Source organism: Heterodontus francisci, chromosome 33, assembly GCF_036365525.1.
Source record: "Heterodontus francisci isolate sHetFra1 chromosome 33, sHetFra1.hap1, whole genome shotgun sequence".
NCBI lineage: Eukaryota > Metazoa > Chordata > Chondrichthyes > Heterodontiformes > Heterodontidae > Heterodontus > Heterodontus francisci.
Genome location: NC_090403.1, coordinates 14,422,480 through 14,441,293, shown reverse-complemented (window position 1 = coordinate 14,441,293; position 18,814 = coordinate 14,422,480). Strand labels below are relative to the sequence as shown.

At 47.1% G+C, this 18,814-nt stretch overlaps 1 protein-coding gene across 3 annotated transcripts in view; it reads left to right on the top strand.

Annotated features, from left to right (window-relative positions):
* LOC137348027 (1-phosphatidylinositol 4,5-bisphosphate phosphodiesterase delta-3-like) overlaps positions 1 to 18,511 on the top strand; it is a 313,571-nt gene extending 295,060 nt beyond the window's left edge. For all 3 annotated transcript variants that reach the window (XM_068013110.1, XM_068013111.1, XM_068013109.1), the window contains 5 exons: positions 3,182 to 3,298; positions 4,456 to 4,634; positions 7,448 to 7,583; positions 9,298 to 9,447; positions 17,117 to 18,511. In XM_068013110.1, coding sequence (XP_067869211.1) covers positions 3,182 to 3,298; positions 4,456 to 4,634; positions 7,448 to 7,583; positions 9,298 to 9,447; positions 17,117 to 17,205 — 671 coding nt within the window. In that variant the 3' untranslated portion in view covers positions 17,206 to 18,511. The remainder of the gene's footprint in view (positions 1 to 3,181; positions 3,299 to 4,455; positions 4,635 to 7,447; positions 7,584 to 9,297; positions 9,448 to 17,116) is intronic.
* The last annotated feature ends 303 nt before the right edge of the window (positions 18,512 to 18,814 follow it).

Genomic DNA, 18,814 nt, shown 5'->3' with positions numbered 1-18,814 from the left:
CTCCGTCTCCCTCTCCAGTAACGCTCTGCTCAGTCTCCCTCTCCAGTAACACTGTGCTCAGTCTCCCTCTCCAGTAACGCTGTGCTCAGTCTCCCTCTCCAGTAACGCTCTGCTCAGTCTCCCCATCCAGTAACGCTCTGCTCAGTCTCCCTCTCCAGTAAGGCTCTGCTCAGTCTCCCTCTCCAGTAACGCTCTGCTCAGTCTCCCTCTCCAGTAACGCTCTGCTCAGTCTCCCTCTCCAATAACACTCTGCTCAGTCTCCCTCTCCAGTAACGCTCTGCTCAGTCTCCCTCTCCAATAACACTCTGCTCAGTCTCCCTCTCCAGTAACGCTCTGCTCAGTCTCCCTCTCCAGTAACGCTCTGCTCAGTCTCCCTCTCCAGTAATGCTCTGCTCAGTCTCCCTCTCCAGTAAGGCTCTGCTCAGTCTCCCTCTCCAGTAACACTCTGCTCAGTCTCCCTCTCCAGTAATGCTCTGCTCAGTCTCCCTCTCCAGTAACGCTGTGCTCAGTCTCCCTCTCCAGTAACGCTCTGCTCAGTCTCCCTCTCCAGTAACGCTGTGCTCAGTCTCCCTCTCCAGTAACGCTCTGCTCAGTCTCCCTCTCCAGTAACGCTCTGCTCAGTCTCCCTCTCCAGTAACACTCTGCTCAGTCTCCCTCTCCAGTAACGCTCTGCTCAGTCTCCCTCTCCAGTAACGCTCTGCTCAGTCTCCCTCTCCAGTAACACTCTGCTCAGTCTCCCTCTCCAGTAACGCTCTGCTCAGTCTCCCTCTCCAATAACACTCTGCTCAGTCTCCCTCTCCAGTAACACTCTGCTCAGTCTCCCTCTCCAGTAACGCTCTGCTCAGTCTCCCTCTCCAGTAACACTCTGCTCAGTCTCCCTCTCCAGTAACGCTCTGCTCAGTCTCCCTCTCCAGTAACACTGTGCTCAGTCTCCCTCTCCAGTAACGCTCTGCTCAGTCTCCCTCTCCAGTAACACTGTGCTCAGTCTCCCTCTCCAGTAATGCTCTGCTCAGTCTCCCTCTCCAGTAACGCTCTGCTCAGTCTCCCTCTCCAGTAACGCTCTGCTCAGTCTCCCTCTCCAGTAACGCTCTGCTCAGTCTCCCTCTCCAGTAACACTCTGCTCAGTCTCCCTCTCCAGTAATGCTCTGCTCAGTCTCCCTCTCCAGTAACACTGTGCTCAGTCTCCCTCTCCAGTAATGCTCTGCTCAGTCTCCCTCTCCAGTAACACTGTGCTCAGTCTCCCTCTCCAGTAACGCTGTGCTCAGTCTCCCTCTCCAGTAACACTCTGCTCAGTCTCCCTCTCCAGTAATGCTCTGCTCAGTCTCCCTCTCCAGTAACACTGTGCTCAGTCTCCCTCTCCAGTAACGCTGTGCTCAGTCTTCATCTCCAGTAACGCTGTGCTCAGTCTCCCTCTCCAGTAACACTGTGCTCAGTCTCCCTCTCCAGTAACACTCTGCTCAGTCTCCCTCTCCAGTAATGCTCTGCTCAGTCTCCCTCTCCAGTAACACTGTGCTCAGTCTCCCTCTCCAGTAATGCTCTGCTCAGTCTCCCTCTCCAGTAATGCTCTGCTCAGTCTCCCTCTCCAGTAACACTGTGCTCAGTCTCCCTCTCCAGTAATGCTCTGCTCAGTCTCCCTCTCCAGTAACACTGTGCTCAGTCTCCCTCTCCAGTAATGCTCTGCTCAGTCTCCCTCTCCAGTAATGCTCTGCTCAGTCTCCCTCTCCAGTAACACTGTGCTCAGTCTCCCTCTCCAGTAACACTCTGCTCAGTCTCCCTCTCCAGTAATGCTCTGCTCAGTCTCCCTCTCCAGTAACACTGTGCTCAGTCTCCCTCTCCAGTAACGCTCTGCTCAGTCTCCCTCTCCAGTAATGCTCTGCTCAGTCTCCCTCTCCAGTAACACTCTGCTCAGTCTCCCTCTCCAGTAACGCTGTGCTCAGTCTCCCTCTCCAGTAACACTGTGCTCAGTCTCCCTCTCCAGTAACACTCTGCTCAGTCTCCCTCTCCAGTAATGCTCTGCTCAGTCTCCCTCTCCAGTAACACTGTGCTCAGTCTCCCTCTCCAGTAATGCTCTGCTCAGTCTCCCTCTCCAGTAACACTGTGCTCAGTCTCCCTCTCCAGTAACGCTGTGCTCAGTCTTCCTCTCCAGTAATGCTCTGCTCAGTCTCCCTCTCCAGTAACACTCTGCTCAGTCTCCCTCTCCAGTAATGCTCTGCTCAGTCTCCCTCTCCAGTAACACTGTGCTCAGTCTTCCTCTCCAGTAATGCTCTGCTCAGTCTCCCTCTCCAGTAACACTGTGCTCAGTCTCCCTCTCCAGTAATGCTCTGCTCAGTCTCCCTCTCCAGTGACGCTGTGCTCAGTCTCCCTCTCCAGTAATGCTCTGCTCAGTCTCCCTCTCCAGTAACACTGTGCTCAGTCTCCCTCTCCAGTAATGCTCTGCTCAGTCTCCCTCTCCAGTAACACTGTGCTCAGTCTCCCTCTCCAGTAACACTGTGCGCAGTCTTCCTCTCCAGTAACACTGTGCTCAGTCTCCCTCTCCAGTAACACTCTGCTCAGTCTCCCTCTCCAGTAATGCTGTGCTCAGTCTCCCTCTCCAGTCACACTCTGCTCAGTCTCCCTCTCCAGTAACACTGTGCTCAGTCTCCCTCTCCAGTAACACTGTGCTCAGTCTCCCTCTCCAGTAACGCTCTGCTCAGTCTCCCTCTCCAGTAACACTCTGCTCAGTCTCCCTCTCCAGTAACGCTCTGCTCAGTCTCCCTCTCCAGTAACACTCTGCTCAGTCTCCCTCTCCAGTAACACTGTGCTCAGTCTCCCTCTCCAGTAACACTGTGCTCAGTCTCCCTCTCCAGTAACACTGTGCTCAGTCTCCCTCTCCAGTAACACTCTGCTCAGTCTCCCTCTCCAGTGACGCTGTGCTCAGTCTCCCTCTCCAGTAATGCTCTGCTCAGTCTCCCTCTCCAGTAATGCTGAGCTCCTCGACACCCAAAATAGTTGGAGCAGAACATGGCTGCAGTGATGTTATCCTACCCACAATATATTGCACGAGAGGGGTGGGACAGCAACGGGTGGTAAATATACTTGGCTATTACTGTGCATGTCTCAGAGCCATGACCTCACCATGAGAATTGATTCATTTATTTTTTTATACTCCCCTCTAAGGATTGCTTCATTCCTTGTCTTTCAGGGACCTCCTTTGTTTGTTACAATACTATGCAGCTGTCCAGGATCTATCCCACAGGCTCCCGGATAGACTCGTCCAACTACAATCCCCAGGAGATGTGGAACGCCGGCTGTCAATTGGGTCAGACTCTCTCATACCTGCCCGTGTTAGGCATTTATAACACATAGGATTAAATCCAGGCTTTACTCAGATGAAAACAAAGATTTTGGGGGTTTGGCTGTGCGAGCTAGTGAATTTAACTATTGGAAAATAAGTTAAGTACATTAACAGTGAATTCTTAAGAATTTGCGCTGAACTGCACTGGTAAACCGGAATTGTCCAATTTATATTAATTCAAAAATCTAGTCCAACATTTCAAAAGAAAAAAATAAAGACTTGCATTTATATAGCGTCTTTCATGACCATCGGATGTCTCAAAGCACTTTGCAGCCAATGAAGTACTTTTGAAGTGTAGACACTATTGTAATGTCGGAAACACAGCAACCAATTTACCCACAGTAGGCTCCCACAAACAGCAATGTGTTAATGAGCAGATAATCTGTTTTTTTGTGATGTTGATTGAAGGATAAATTTTGGCCAGGGCGCCGGGGAGAACTCCCCCTGCTCTTCTTCGAAATAGTGCAATGGGGTCTTTTCTGTCCACCTGAGAGGGCTGACGGAGCCTCAGTTTAACATCGCAATCAAAAGATCGCATTCAAAACACAGCATGTCCAACAGTGCAGCACTCCTTCAGTACTGTACTGGATTGATTGATTGAATGGGATTTCATGGTATTTTAAGGAGTTGAGTTATTGGGTATTTGTAATATAAGGACAGGAGGAGGCCACGCGACCTCTCGAGCCTGTTCCACCGTCAGTAAGATCATGACTGATCTGTATCTTAACTCCGCCCAACTGCCTTGGCCCCATATCCCTTAACACCCTTGTCTAGCAAAAAAATCTATCAATCTCAGATTTAAATGATTAATTGAGCTAGCGTATATTACTTTTTTGTGAGAGAAAGATCCACAATTCTCCCACACTTTGTTTGAAGAAGTGTTTCCTAACTTCTCTCCTAAATGGTCTGGCTTTGACTTTAAGGTTATGTCCCCTTGCCCTAAACTCCCCCATCAGTATTAAAAGTGTCTCTCTATTGACTCAACCAATTCCTAATATCCTCAATCAGATCATCCCTTAATCATCTATATTGCAGGCAATACAAGCCGAGTTTATGTGATCTCTCTTTGGCTGCTGATCACTTCCATTTCAGTTAATTGATATAATTTTTATTGTTTGCAGTGGCCCTGAATTTCCAGAAGCCTGGAATGGAGATGGATCTAAACAAAGGGAAGTTCCGACAGAATGGTCGGTCTGGCTACATCCTGAAGCCCAGTTTCATGAGGAATAGTTCCAATCTGTTTGACCCTGCCAGGGCAAGAGCAGGGGCAGGCCTCAAGAGGATGCAGCTGATCATCGACGTAAACTTATTTGTTTTTATTTCCTTAAAACTGAAGCTGTGTGTATTTGGGGAAAGTGAAAATCCAGGATAAAATCCAATACAGATCACTTCAGCTTAGCCTGTTTGGGAGGAACAGGTGACTTTGGGCCTATGATTCCCAAAGCCCTCCACCACTGGGAGGTTTCCTCGCCTCGGGCTGGATTTTAAGGAGCCCTTGACGTCGGCATCTGTGACGGGGGTGTGGGGGGTGCTTAAAGATGCCCCGGCAGGGCCCGACCTGATCCTCCCGGTGGCGGCTTCCCTGCCGCTGGGCAAAGGGACCACAATTTGAATATTTAAATCAATTAAAACAATGAATTTAAATAAACTTACATCACCTCCTGATGTCCTGCTGTGATCCTTGGCCTGGTGACCAACGTTCCCGCACCTTCGGATCCCCATTTGGGGAAACGAGGAGCAACACTGGTGGGGAGGGGGGAGGAGTTAAGTTTCTCAGTGCGGGGGCGGGGGGAACGATGGGGTCAAATTAACGTCATGGGTATAGGGGATGGTGGGAAGGGTTGTAGTTTAAAGTTTATGTAGTTTGTGGGTTGAAGGTCAGATGGTAAAGGTAAGTGTTTTGGCGGAGAAAGGGTAAATAATTAATTTAATTGTTATTGGGGGTGGGAGAGGGGCAAAAGAAATGTTTTTACTTCATTTAATTCATTCTATCTTTAAATATTTACATTTCCCGTTAAGGCCAACAACCCTTTAAAAATGGCATCAATTCCTGCACGCAGACAGCTGACACTATTGTCGGGGATGGACAGCCTGCCCCTTCCACGTGATCCCCTTCATAGCGAGAGGATTCGAGTACAGGAGCAGGGATGACTTGCTGCAATTATACAGGGCCTTGGTGAGGCCACACCTGGAATATTGTGTGTAGTTTTGGTCTCCATATCTGAGGAAGGATGTTCTTGCTATATAGGGAGTGCAGCGAAGGTTTACCAGACTGATTCCTGGGATGGTGGGACTGACGTATGAGGAGAGATTAATTCGGTTAGGATTATATTTGCTGGAGTTCAGAAGAGTGAGGGGGGATCTCATAGAAACCTATAAAATTCTAACAGGACTTGACAGGATAGATGCAGGAAGGATGTTCCCGATGGTGGGGGAGTCCAGAACCAGGGGTCATAGTCTAAGGATACGGGGTAAACCTTTCAGGACTGAGATGAGGAGAAGTTACTTCACCCAGAGAGTGGTGAGCCTGTGGAATTTGCTACCACAGAAAACAGTTGAGGCCAAAACATTGCATGTTTCCAAGAGGTTACTGAGTTGGATGATCAGCCATGATCATAATGAATGGCGGAGCAGGCTTGAAGGGCCGAATGGCCTACTCCTGCTCCTATTTTCTATGTTTCTATGCTTCAGCTATACAAAGCCATGGTTCTACCATAGCTGGAGTACTGTGAGCAGTTTTGTGCACCACACCTTAGGAAGGATATATTGGCCTTGGATAGAGTACAGGGATACCTGGACTGCGAGGGTTAAACTACGGGGAGAGATGAAACAAACTGGGGTTGTATTCCCTGGAACTTAGATGGTTAAGGGGTAATTTGTTCACAGTTTTCAAGGTATTAAGGGGAACAGACACAGTAGATAGAGAGAAACTATTTCCACTGTTGGGGAATCTAGGCCTCGGGGGGCCTTGTCCAAAAATTAGAGCCAGACCTTTCAGGAGTTAAATTAGGAAACCGTTCTACTCACAAAGGGTGGTTGAAGTTTGGAACTCTGTTCCACAAACGGCAATTCATGCAAGATCAATTGTTAATTTAGAAAATGAGATTGATAGGTTTTTTTTGATATTAAAGGATATGGGGCAAATGTGGGTGTATGGTGTTAGATTGAAAATTAACCATGATCTCTCTGAATGGGAACAGACTCAAGGGGCTAAATGGCCTCTTCCTGATCCTAAGTTCCTCTGATCCCATTCTCTCTGCACCTGATTGCTCAATCTCCATCCCAGCATTCTTGCTCTCTCTTTGTCATGTCCCCTGATGAAGCCTCTTCTGTTCCCCTTCCTGATAAAAAAAAAATCCTGTGTTTTTTCCATCTATAAATAAAGTTCCCCCTTTCCATTCTCAGGATGTCGCTACCCCTCCATCACCTGATGAGGCTCCCACCCTCTCTTCCCATCCACTCATGGAGTAACTTTTCGAAGTCTCTCTTTGTTTCCAAGGGATCCCTGCTCACTCTTTCTCTGTCTCTCTCTGCCTGTCTGTCTGTCTGAGTGTCTCTCTCTCTCTCTCTCTCTCTCTCAGGTTCCTATTTTAGTTTAGTTTAGAGATACAGCACTGAAACAGGCCCTTCGGCCCACCGAGTCTGTGCCGACCATCCAGTTACATTAAGTTAGTTTTGCCTGCATGGCCTTGTTGCTGGCACAGAATTTACGAAAAGTCTGCTCAAAATATAGCATTTAATGGAACTGAAACAGAAAGAATTTAATTGGAAACAAAGTGATGAAGTTCCCTCCTCTATAAAATAAGAATGTGTAGGCATTCAAAACGTGCACAAACGTGTAAAGCATGAATTTCCCATCTTACAGAATACCTGGAACAGATTTTACAGCAACACTTAGCATTGTTTCACAATATTCCTCACTGGGAAATATTATACAGAGTAATATAATGCACAAAGTATCAATACAGGAAATTACTGCTTTGCAGTTAGTTAGCGGAAGAGGGCGACCATTCAGGTAAAATCGGATGGTTAAGAAGAAATATCTCTGGTGAATTACAGTACTCCCCATGTTGTAGAGCCCCATGTTCTCAGACTGATGTCTCTCTTTTTCAGGTTATTACAGCTCAGCAGCTCCCTAAAGTGAATAAGAATAAAAAGAATTCCATAGTGGATCCCCTAGTGCGTGTGGAGGTACACGGTGTTCCTGATGATAACGCCATGAAAAAGACAAGGCATATCGAAAATAACGGTAAGATGTTGGTGCGTGTACAACGCCTATCTGATGGGAGTTATACTGTCAGTGTCTGAGGTAAAGGCCAGCTCGGGTCTGCAAATGAAACCTGACCCGAGCCCGACAGAACCACATCCGACTCCAAGCCCAGCCCGGCCCGGCCCGACTCCTTCCATTTTTTCCCACGCCCGACCCAACCCGACTATCAGTTAACCTACCTTCCGTTTTTCACTTTGTTGCTGATCTGCACAAGCTTATAAAAACTGTAAGAAAACCACCTTTCTATTCCAAAAATTACATTAACATTGGAGCCACTTACCTGAGGTGGTGATAGAGTGTGTCCGACCCGACCCGACCCAACCCGAGCCCGAATACCGGACCCGGAAGTGCGACCCAACCCGTCCCGAACCCGACACATGTCGTTGGGTCCCGTTGGGTTCAGATTGGTTAGCAGGCCTTTAGTCTGAGGATCTCAATATTGTGGCAGTTAATAACTTCTGAAGGTGGCATGGTGAGTATGTTGTTAACCTGTTGCCAGAGGCTGATTGTAATATGCAAATCAGGCTCCTGTGCTGTCCAATCGACTCTGATTGTAACTTTTGAGATAGAAATGGACAGAGCTCACAGCACACAGACTCCACCTATTGGTACCAGGCATTGAGAGGCCTAGGGAATGCTTTTTATAGGCACTGCTAAGGCCACTCAGAAAACAGTCATGGAGAAGGTCTGCAGCCAGCTCGTATGAAGAAATTATCATGTATTTAATCTGAAATTCTACATCATCTCCAAACAAAAGTTCACCAGTTTAAAGTGTGAATTGGCAGAGCAGAAACTGATTCTCTTTGTCCAGGTGCAAGACCCTAAGGGAAGGAATGTTTCATCGAACCTTATGTCCTGCTTGGAGTTTAGTCATTTTCTATCATATCTTGTGGCTGTGTGCTCACAGTACAAATTAAATAATCTGTTTAGTCTAATGTTCTTCTCAGTAGTTGACAGCCTGGATTACATTCCCTCAATATTCTTTCCTTCCGTTAACTTAAAGTTCCAAACTCTCTTTAGAGAAGCATTACTGTCTCTTTATAAAAATAATTAACACCCCCTCAATTATTTCTATGCGACAAGATGTGTTGATCTCAATTTCAACCATGCCACATGAGAAGCAGGAGAGGGGAGGGGGGAGTGCTGTGCTGGCTGAATGATAACATGCCACACCCATGCCTGCTGCCATTTTTACACATCTAAGTGTCCCTTTGAGGAGCAGCACAACACTTAGTAACACATAAAATTCACTGCAGCTGTGCAGGTTTCCAGGGCTCAGAAAAACCCGGCGGTAAAAGAGAAACAGGAGCTGCTGGCTCCACGAGTGAATGGCTTTTTCCAGGAGGAGCAGGAGTTCTCTCAAGGCCGCTCAAGGAAACCTTCAGCCTGGCCCATTCCTCATGGCCCAGGCTCCTACACCACATGCAGCCCTCCGGATGGACAGCCTCAAATCCCAGTCCTCCCAATCACTGGCCAGGCTACCCATTGGCCAGCTGCCAGGCAGGAGATGAAGTTACAAACTGACCGAGGCCCTGCCGTTCAGATCAGCAGGGCCTCTGTGTCCCAGGCTTCGCCGAGTTTCTCAAACAATTTCAACCTCACTTGCCCTGTAAATATTGGGGCCATTATTTCTGAAACTTTGCTGATCACTTGTTACACTAGAGGATTGCTGTATATTTTCGTTGGATTGCAGGTTTTAATCCCGTGTGGAATGAAGTACTCCGATTTACAATCAATGTTCCCGAGCTCGCCCTCATCCGATTTGTGGTTGAAGATTATGACGCAGCTACCAGCAATGACTTCATTGGACAGTTTACACTCCCATTCACAAGTGTGAAAGAAGGTAATCACTGCTTTACCCCGACACCCCCGACACGGCCCCCCCGACACTGCCCCTCCCCCCACCCTGACACTGCCCCTCCCCCACAGACACTGCCCCTCTCCCTCTGACACTGCCCCTCCCCTCTGACTTCCCTTCCCCCTCTGACACTGCCCCTCCCCTCTGACTGCCTTTCCCTCTCTGACACTGCCTCGCCACCCTGACGCTACCCCACCCGTCTGACTGCCCCACCCTTGACTGCCCCACCCCCACAGACACAACCCCTCCCCCTCTGACACTGCCCCTCCCCTCTGACTGCCCTTCCCCCTCTGACACTGCCCCTCCCCTCTGACACTGCCCCCCCACCCTGACACTGCTCCTTCCCTCTGACTGCACTTCCCCCTCTGACGCTGCCCCTCCCCCTCAGACGCTGCCCCTCCCTCTCTGACACTGCCTCTTACGAACACTTCCCCACCCCCACTGACACTGTCCCCCCAACACAAGACAAGAAATAGGAGCAAGAGTAGACCACATGGCCCATTGGGCCTGCTCCGCCATTCAGTACGATCATGGTTGATCTTGGGCTTCAACTCCACTTTCCCGCCCGCTTGCCATATCCCTTGTTTCCCTGAGAGACCAAAAATCTTTATATCCCAGCCTTAAATGTATTCAACCATGGAGCATCCTGAGGTTGAGAATTTCAAAGATTCACAACCCTTTGAGTGAAATAATTTCTCCTCATCTCAGTCCTAAGTGATCGGCCCCTTACCCTTAGACTGTGCTCCCGTGTTCGAGATTCCCCGACCAGCGGAAATAATCTCTGTGCCTACCCTATTCAGCCTCTTCAGAATCTTATATATTTCAATGAGATCCCCTCTCATTCTTCTGAACTCCAGAGAATACAGGTTCAATTTATTCAGCTTCTCATCATAGGACAACCCCGTCATCCCAGGGACCAATCTAGTGAACCTTTGCTGCACCGCCTCCAATGCAAGTATATCCTTTCTTAAATGTGGAGACCAAAACTGCACACAGTATTCCAGATGTGGTCTCACCAAAACCTTGTACAATTGGAGCAATACTTCTTTATTCCTGTACTCCAATCCCCTTGCAATAAAGGCCAACATGCCATTTGCCTTCCTAATTATTTGCTGAACCTGCATGTTAACTTTCTGTGTCCCTTGTACAAACACACCCAAGTCTCTTTGAACATCGACACTTAAAAGTTTCACACCTTTAAAAAAAATTCTGCTTTTCTATTCTTACAGCCAAAGGGCATAACTTTACACTTCCCTACATTATAACTCCATTTGCCATCTTGTTGCCCACTCACTTAACCTGTCTATATTTCTTTGCAGCCTCTCTGTGTCCTCCTCACAGCTTACCTTTCCACCTACCTTTGTATCATCAGCAAATGTAGATCTATTACTCTCTGTCTCTTCATCTAAGTCATTCATATAGATTATAAATAGCTGAGGCCCCAGCACTGATCCTTGCAGCACTCCACTATTTACTGCTTGCCAACTTGAAAATGCCCTGTTTATGCTCACTCGTTGCATCCTGTCTGTTAACAAATCGTCTATCCATACCCCCAACTCCATGAGCCCTTATCTTACCTATTAACCTTTTGTGCAGCACCTTATTGAATGCCATTTGGAAATCCAGGTATACTACATCTACTGGTTCCCCTTTATTTATTTAGAGATACAACACTGAAACAGGCCCTTTGGCCCACCGAGTCTGTGCCAACCATCAACCACCCATTTATACTAATCCTACATTAATCCCATATTCCCTACCACATCCCCTCAATTCCCCTACCACCTACCTACACCAAGGGCAATTTACAATGGCCAATTTACCTAACAACCTGCAAGTCTTTGGCTGTGGGAGGAAACCAGAGCACTCGGTGGAAACCCACGTGGTCACAGGGAGAACTTGCAAACTCCGCACAGGCAATACCCAGAATCAAACCTGGGTCGCTGGAGCTGTGAGGCTCCGGTGCTAACCACTGCGCCACTGTGCTGCCCATTTTATCTACTAGTTACATCCTCAAAAAATGCTAATAAATTTGTTAAACAGCATTTTCCTTTAGTAAAACCATGTTGACTTGTTCTAATCATACTGTGCTTTTCTAAGTGCATTGTTAATACATTCTTTATAATAGATTCCAGCATTTTCCCAACGACTGATGTTAGGCTAATTGGCCTATCGTTACCTGTTTTCTCTCTCCCTCCTTTCTTGAAAAGCATTGTAACATTTGCCAACTTCCAATCTGATGGGTCCATTCCCGAATCAAAAGAATTTTGGGAAATCATAGCGAGCGCATCCACTATATCTACAGTTATCTCTTTTAGAACCCTAGGATGTAGGTCATCAGATTTTAGTCCCTTAAGTTTCTCCAAAACTTTTTCTCTGCTGATAGTAATTTCCTCACTCTTTTAGCCCCTGGGTAACTGCCTATTTCTGGTATGAAACTTGTGTCTTCTACTGTGAAGACAGACACAAAATATTTGTTCAGTGCCTCTGCCATTTCCTCATTCTCCATGATAATTTCTCCTGTCTCTGCTTCTAATGTTTACTTTAGCTACTCTCTTCCTTTTGATACGCCTATAAAAACTCTTACAATCTGGTTTTATATTACTGATTAGTTTACTCTATTTTTTCCTTTTTTATCAATTTTTTGGCCTTTTGCTGGTTTCTAAAACACTCCCAATCCTCAGACTTGTTACTCTTTTTTGCAACATAGTAAGCTTTTTTTATTAAACTAAATGCTGGAAGGTGGGATTAGCCTTGGTGGCTCGTGGGCAGTGTCAGGCTGGGGGGCAGTGTCAGGGAGAGGGGCAGTGTCAGAGTGAGGGGCAGTGTCAGAGTGAGGGCGGTGTTGGGGGGGCAGTGTCAGGGAGAGGGGCAGTGTCAGGGAGAGGGGCAGTGTCAGAGTGAGGGCAGTGTCAGAGTGAGGGCGGTGTTGGGGGGGGCAGTGTCAGGGAGAGGGGCAGTGTCAGAGTGAGGGGCAGTGTTGGGGGAGGCAGTGTCAGGGAGAGGGGCAGTGTCAGAGGGGGAGGGGTTGTATTGGGGTGGGAGGGGCAATTTCAGTGTCGGGAGGGCAGTGTCAGAGGTGAGAGGCAATCTCAGGGTGCCAGGAGCCAGACTCGTGTCACAAGAGGCCCAGTAGGGTGCTCCTCCCATCAGACCACTATTTCCCTGCCCAGCCCCACTGATACACTTACCTTGTACTGGGACTATACCCCTGGGGCCATGCTAGTGAACTCCTGCTGCCCAACTTTACCAGCCAGTCAGCCTCATCCCCCTGACTTCCCAGGATCAGGTTTTGATCAGGAGCGACATGATAATGAGGTCCAGACATTAATCTCAGCTGAACTTGTGTGCTGCCACTCCTGATCAAGTGGTCCCTCGCTTTGCTACAAACCCGCCACAGGAAATGGAATGGAAATGGAGCCACTAATCTTTGGCATGACTCATTTCTGGACCTGATCCCTGTTGCACTGTTGAATTTGTATTAGTGGCATTGTAGGGTATTCTAGAGGAAGTCTTAAACTCCGGATAAGGTTAACTAACAACTCTGCTATTTACAGTTACTATATACATTTTCCGTAAGCCACCTAGGCTAGCATTCTTCGTGCTGCTATACCTTCTTCCTAAGCCTAGCTCATGTGACTGTTACATCATCGCTCATACAGTGGGAAGGGTCTCTCACTGTCTTCGGTATTAAACCTTTACATCCTTATATACATCTCCTTCCAAATCTTTACCCAACATTTTTCCAAAAATATATACATTTATGACTTCTGTACTACTCTCTCTCCCCCACAAGTCTCTGACTTCACAGATTCAGTCTCATTCGGGGTTTGACAACTCTCCCCGATCTGGTTGTAATCTGTCTGGGACGATCAGAAGTCTTCGTAGGAAGTCTGGGTTGCTGACTTGGTTTTTTGTTTCTATGGGTTGCGGTGTTTCATTCAGTTTGGGTTTGTTCCTCTTCATCTGGATCTTGCAGACAGATTATTGGCTGTTGCGTTTACGGAATCGGAATGATATTCCTCCAATTCCTTCATATGTTCCCTTCGTTCGTTCGTATAACTTACGATCACTGATAGTCCTTGTGTATATGGATCACTGTACCTTCTCATTGCAAGTCAAGTATCCAAACCTTTTGACCATTGTGTAATTTGGGTAAGCTTCTTGCTCGAAATCTCCGATTGTAATCCCGGGTTTGTTTCTTTTTTTTTAGATTTAGGTTTAGAGATACAGCACTGAAACAGGCCCTTCGGCCCACCGAGTCTGTGCCGACCATTAACCACCCATTTATACTAATGCTACACTAATCCCATATTCCTACCACATCCTCACCTGTCCCTATATTCCCCTACCACCTACCTATACTAGGGGCAATTTATAATGGCCAATTTACCTATCAACCTGCAAGTCTTTTGGCTGTGGGAGGAAACCGGAGCACCCGGAGGAAACCCACGCAGACACAGGGAGAACTTGCAAACTCCACGCAGGCAGTACCCAGAATTGAACCCGGGTCGCTGGAGCTGTGAGGCTGCGGTGCTAACCACTGCGTCACTGTTTCCTTCTGTAGGACTTTTTCTTGAACTTTCTCGTAGTCTTGAGTCTTCAATCCTGGCATTAATTGTTGAGGTAATACTAGAAGCTTTGTTCTTAACTTCCTTCTCATTAGTAATTCTGCTGCTGATAATCCGCACAGCAGTGGTTTTGAACGATAAACTAGGAGTGAGATAGGAAGATCTTCATTTTTCTTGAGTAAAGATTTTATGGTTCTCACACCTCATTCTGCCTCGCCATTGGACTGTGGATACCTTAGTGAGTTTGTAAGATGCTGAAAGCCCATCTTCACAGCAAACTGGGTTAAACATTTGTTCGCGATCTGTGATACGTTGTGTGATGATATGTCATCTGGAATCCCATGTGTCGCAAAGATATCTGTAAGGATTCTGATAACTACATCGGTGATCGTAGAATGTAATCATCAGACTTCTTTCCACCTGGAAAAGTTGTCAATAATGATGATCTATGACTTCCCACAAAATATGAATAAATCCATCCCTAGCCTTTGCCAAGGTCTAGTTGGAAATTGGATAGTCAACAGTGGTTCGTGCTGTTCTGGCCTCTGTATCGCGCATGTCTGACAGTTGTTGATCATCGTCTCAATATCTTTAGATATCCCAGGCCATCATTCCGAAGACTGTTCCCTCGCTTTGCAGTTGGTTATATCCAAATGGCCTTGGTGTAATTGATCTAAGATATCAGATCTCATTGAAGTAGGAATAACAATTCTGTCATTGTAAACTAATAAGTCATCAATTATGGTAACATATTTCCTATACACATGGAATGTCTTCATTGTTCTTCCTCCCAGATTTTCTTCTGGCTACCCATGTGTACAATACTGTCTAACTTCATCATTCTTCTGTGCTTGTCATATTTCTTGCAACTTCTATGTGCTTTGTGGCCGATTTTATGCAGTGCATTGCAAGTATGACTCTATGTCACCTACACAATCATGTCTTCCTGTGATGGTTGATCTACGGTTGCCCTCGATATCGCATCAGCGGATGATTGGAAGGAATTGTTTACCTTTGTTTGCTTGACTTCGGCTACCTTTTTACTCAACTGCAGTTGTAATCATGGATTCCTGCTCAGTAAAGAAAATTCTTGATTTACTCACAGTTGTGTCCCGCCTGGACCACGCAACTGTACATCTGTCAGTTGCAGGTAATTCCCTTCACCCGAAGCTCTTGGTCAGACAATACCGTGATGTTGGCCCCTGTATCAAGCTTAAAATTTGTGAGGTGTCATGTAGATATCTGCTGTAGACATCTTGGTTCTGGATTACTGATTTTTCCCAAGAACTCTCCTGGTTCTTTCTCTTGTGGATATTACTGTACTTGATTCACTGCTGTTTGCGTGAAGGTTTTCTGCTTTGTACCTTTAAGCGCAGAAATTTAGCTGTGACATATCTTCCCCTAGTGTCCAGTTTTTCCACACTTAAAACCCTCGGCTTTACTTGCTGGACACTGTTCTCCTCTGTGGGTCTTCTTGTCTCCACAACATTGACAAGCTTTTCCTATATCATGCACCTTCTTACCTGTATGTTTTTTCTGTTCCTCAAAGTGTTTCCCTGGCTTTGGTTTAACCAGTTGGACGGGCATTGTACTCCTTCTCATGCACAACTTGTAGATGTCCTTATTTTGTTTGAGAACTTCAACCTATCTAACAGTTTGAAAGGCCTTTTCCAGTGTAAGGTCTTCCTTGAATTGCAACAAGTCTGACAAGGATTCATCTGCTATACTGACAACTATCCTGTCTCTGATTAGTTTTGCCTTTAATTGGTTGTATTCACAACCTTCTGCCCATCTGTACAGGTCATTAATATAGGAGTCTACAGATTCGCCAATCATCTGCACCCACTTATTAAATCTAGCCCTTTCCAAGATTTTATTGGTGCAGAGATTCAAATATTTATTAAAGGCTTGGAGTACATCTTTGAATTTATCGGTTGCCTCGTTGATCCCTTGTTGGAAAATTACGTTGTCTGCTGTCGCTCCTATTGAATGCAGGCGGGTGTTCACTTGCTCCACTTCAGATTTAATCTGGAGTTGAGAAGCAATTCTGAACCTTAAGAAGCTTTTTCTCCATACCAGCCAATATTGGACCTGATTGGGACCTTCTTGATTCTGGAAACACTCAGGCATTCCCAATTTTGGATCCGTATTGCTTCCTTTGGTTTGCTAGGCTTTGCTAGAGTGTTTCTCTTTAATTTTAAATTTTTCAGGTTTGGCTTGAGGTGTTCACGTTCTGTTCTGGGCTTTCCCGCGCTCTCCGACCTTTCTCATCCATTCTGTGCTGTTTCTCCTTGGTGAGGCTGAGCAATGGCTGCCGACTGTACTCGCCTCCCTCGTCACCAATTCGACCGAGATCGCGTTCTGCACCTGATTTTTTTCCCCAGTGCGCTGTTTAAATAAATGGCCATTTTCACTGTCTCACCAATCCGGGATCGTTGCCCGGCATGAAGACTTGGACCCGACTGCTGGATGTGCTGGAAGTACCGACACAGAGCCCCACACTGCTGTGGTGTGGTTTGAGAGGCTGCAGAGCTTGTCACAGCCTTTTCTACCGGTAAGTAGTTTTCTTCCTGTACCGGGCCATTATTTATCTTTAAATTTTTCTGTTGTTCCCCTGGTGTTTCTTCCAAAGGTAAGGAGATCTTTAAATTTTCCTGGTCGCTTTCACCATTGTCACCATGTTGCATTGTTGGGTTTGTATTAGTAGCATTGCAGGGCATTCTAGAGAAAGTCTTAAATACCAGTAAAGGTTTAATTAACAACTCTATTATTTAGAGTTACAATGTACACTCTCCACAAGCCATTTAAGCTAGCATCCTTTGTGCTGCTATACCTTCTTCTTCTCCAGCCGATCTCATGTGAGTGTTACATCTTCGCTCATATAGTGGGAGGGGGTCTCTCTCACTGTCTTCAGTATTAACCCTTCACATCCTTAAACTACATACCCCATCACCCACCCTCCCCCTCCATCCCATGACAGTCAGTCCTCATAGAGAGGTGCTTCCTGCCTCATCTCAGTAGTGCCCCCTGTGCCAGTGACTCCCCACTCCCCCTTTAATTTGTGTTTCTGTTTGTACCCACAGGCTATCGACACATCCACCTGCTGTCCAGAGACGCAGCCTCTCTCTCACCAGCAACTCTCTTTGTCCGGGTCAGGATTAAGAGCGCATAGCGCAGAGCGAGCAGGGGCACGCTTGCAGTCTGACTGTACACCAACCAGTGCCAACCACAGCATGTCAGGGGAAGCAGAACCTGAATGAAGAGGTTCTTCATGATGCGTGGCTATCTATGCACCTTCAACAGTTCTACAGCATGACACAGACATAACTCACCTGCTTTTTACAGTGTGGCTTAGAAGCCAGTTTTACTCTGGATCATTTCTCAGCGCTCCAGACTGATTTCAAACTGCTACCAGATAGCTTTCATCTACAATCTAAATCCTGTCAAAATGATAACTGAAACTAACTCCTTTTCAAAACTGAAGCTCTAATGAAGACCCACTTTAATGTGGAATCATTCACCAGCACCAACACTACATCACTGAATGGCTCTTACTCAACCTGTGGTCTAGACCCTGTAACATTTGGGATAGGGGGATCTTATGTTCTCCTCCACAGCGAGTTTGGAGGTGGGGAGAGCATTTAACCAGGCTGGACAGTGGCGTGGTGGTGGGGGGTGGGGGGGACTCTGCCACTTTCCCGCCTCCACCCCAATTAAGTCCCTGGCGGGTAGGCCTGTGGACGGCTTTCCCACCCTGCTGCCAATTGAGGCCCTTAAGTGGGAACTTAATGCCCAATAAAGGGCCTCATCCCATCACCGGTGAATTGGCCCAGTGGTGGGCGGGCCTGTCACCACGCAAGGAGCATGACAGACGCATCCGTGCGGGTTGCTTGCCGGCTAGGGGGTGGGAGGTTGTCCCTCATTAAAAAGCACTTAGTGCGTAATCGAAGGACCCAGCATTGGGAAAGTGGGGCCCGCTGAGAGCCAACCCCCGTCCTTGCGCTGAGCCCCTACAAATCCCACCGCCGTGACCCCCCACCCCACAAAACCACTCTCACCCTGGCCTAACTTTGTCCTGGGTCCCTCGACAATCCTAGGCCGCGGGTGCTTGCCCTACCAGCGGCAACCACCGCCTCCACAGTGGTGCTGCTCAGTAAAGGAGGGTCATTAATCCCAGGGAAGGCTCACTGCTGTCCAGTTAAGTGCCTAATTGGCATGTAATGCGGTGGGCCTTCCCCAAAGAAGGCAATGTGGGCCTCTCGACAGCTCTTCAGCCAGTGGCCAAGACCCCCATTGCCTGCATAAAATCCACCCCCACCCCACGGTGTGTGCAGTGCACAGAAGAGGATCCAGCTCTTGCAACTCAGCTAAATTACATGCATTGTACTTGCAGAGCGCTGTCGTTTATTGTGTACTAGCGATGTTTTATCAATGCGTGTATGTGTGTGTATATATATATATATATAAAAATATATAAAGTAAGCTGTTTATTTTACAATGTAGTCTGCCTAGTGTTCTGTGAAACCCATCACACTCAGATCATCATGTGCTTTGAACCTGCCTGTCCAGAGAAATAAAACCCAGTCACGAAGGCTCCACTTTTCACCGCTGCACTTTTGATTTTGAAAGGCAGTGTTTACACACACTGGAGCTCACTTTCTACAATTTTACAGAACGTTTTTATTTAAAAGATGTCCTGCCCACGTCTGGTTTTGGTCTGGGTGAAAGATAGCAAGGTTAGGAGCCTCAGAGGGAGGAGACACCATTATTAGTGTGCCAGC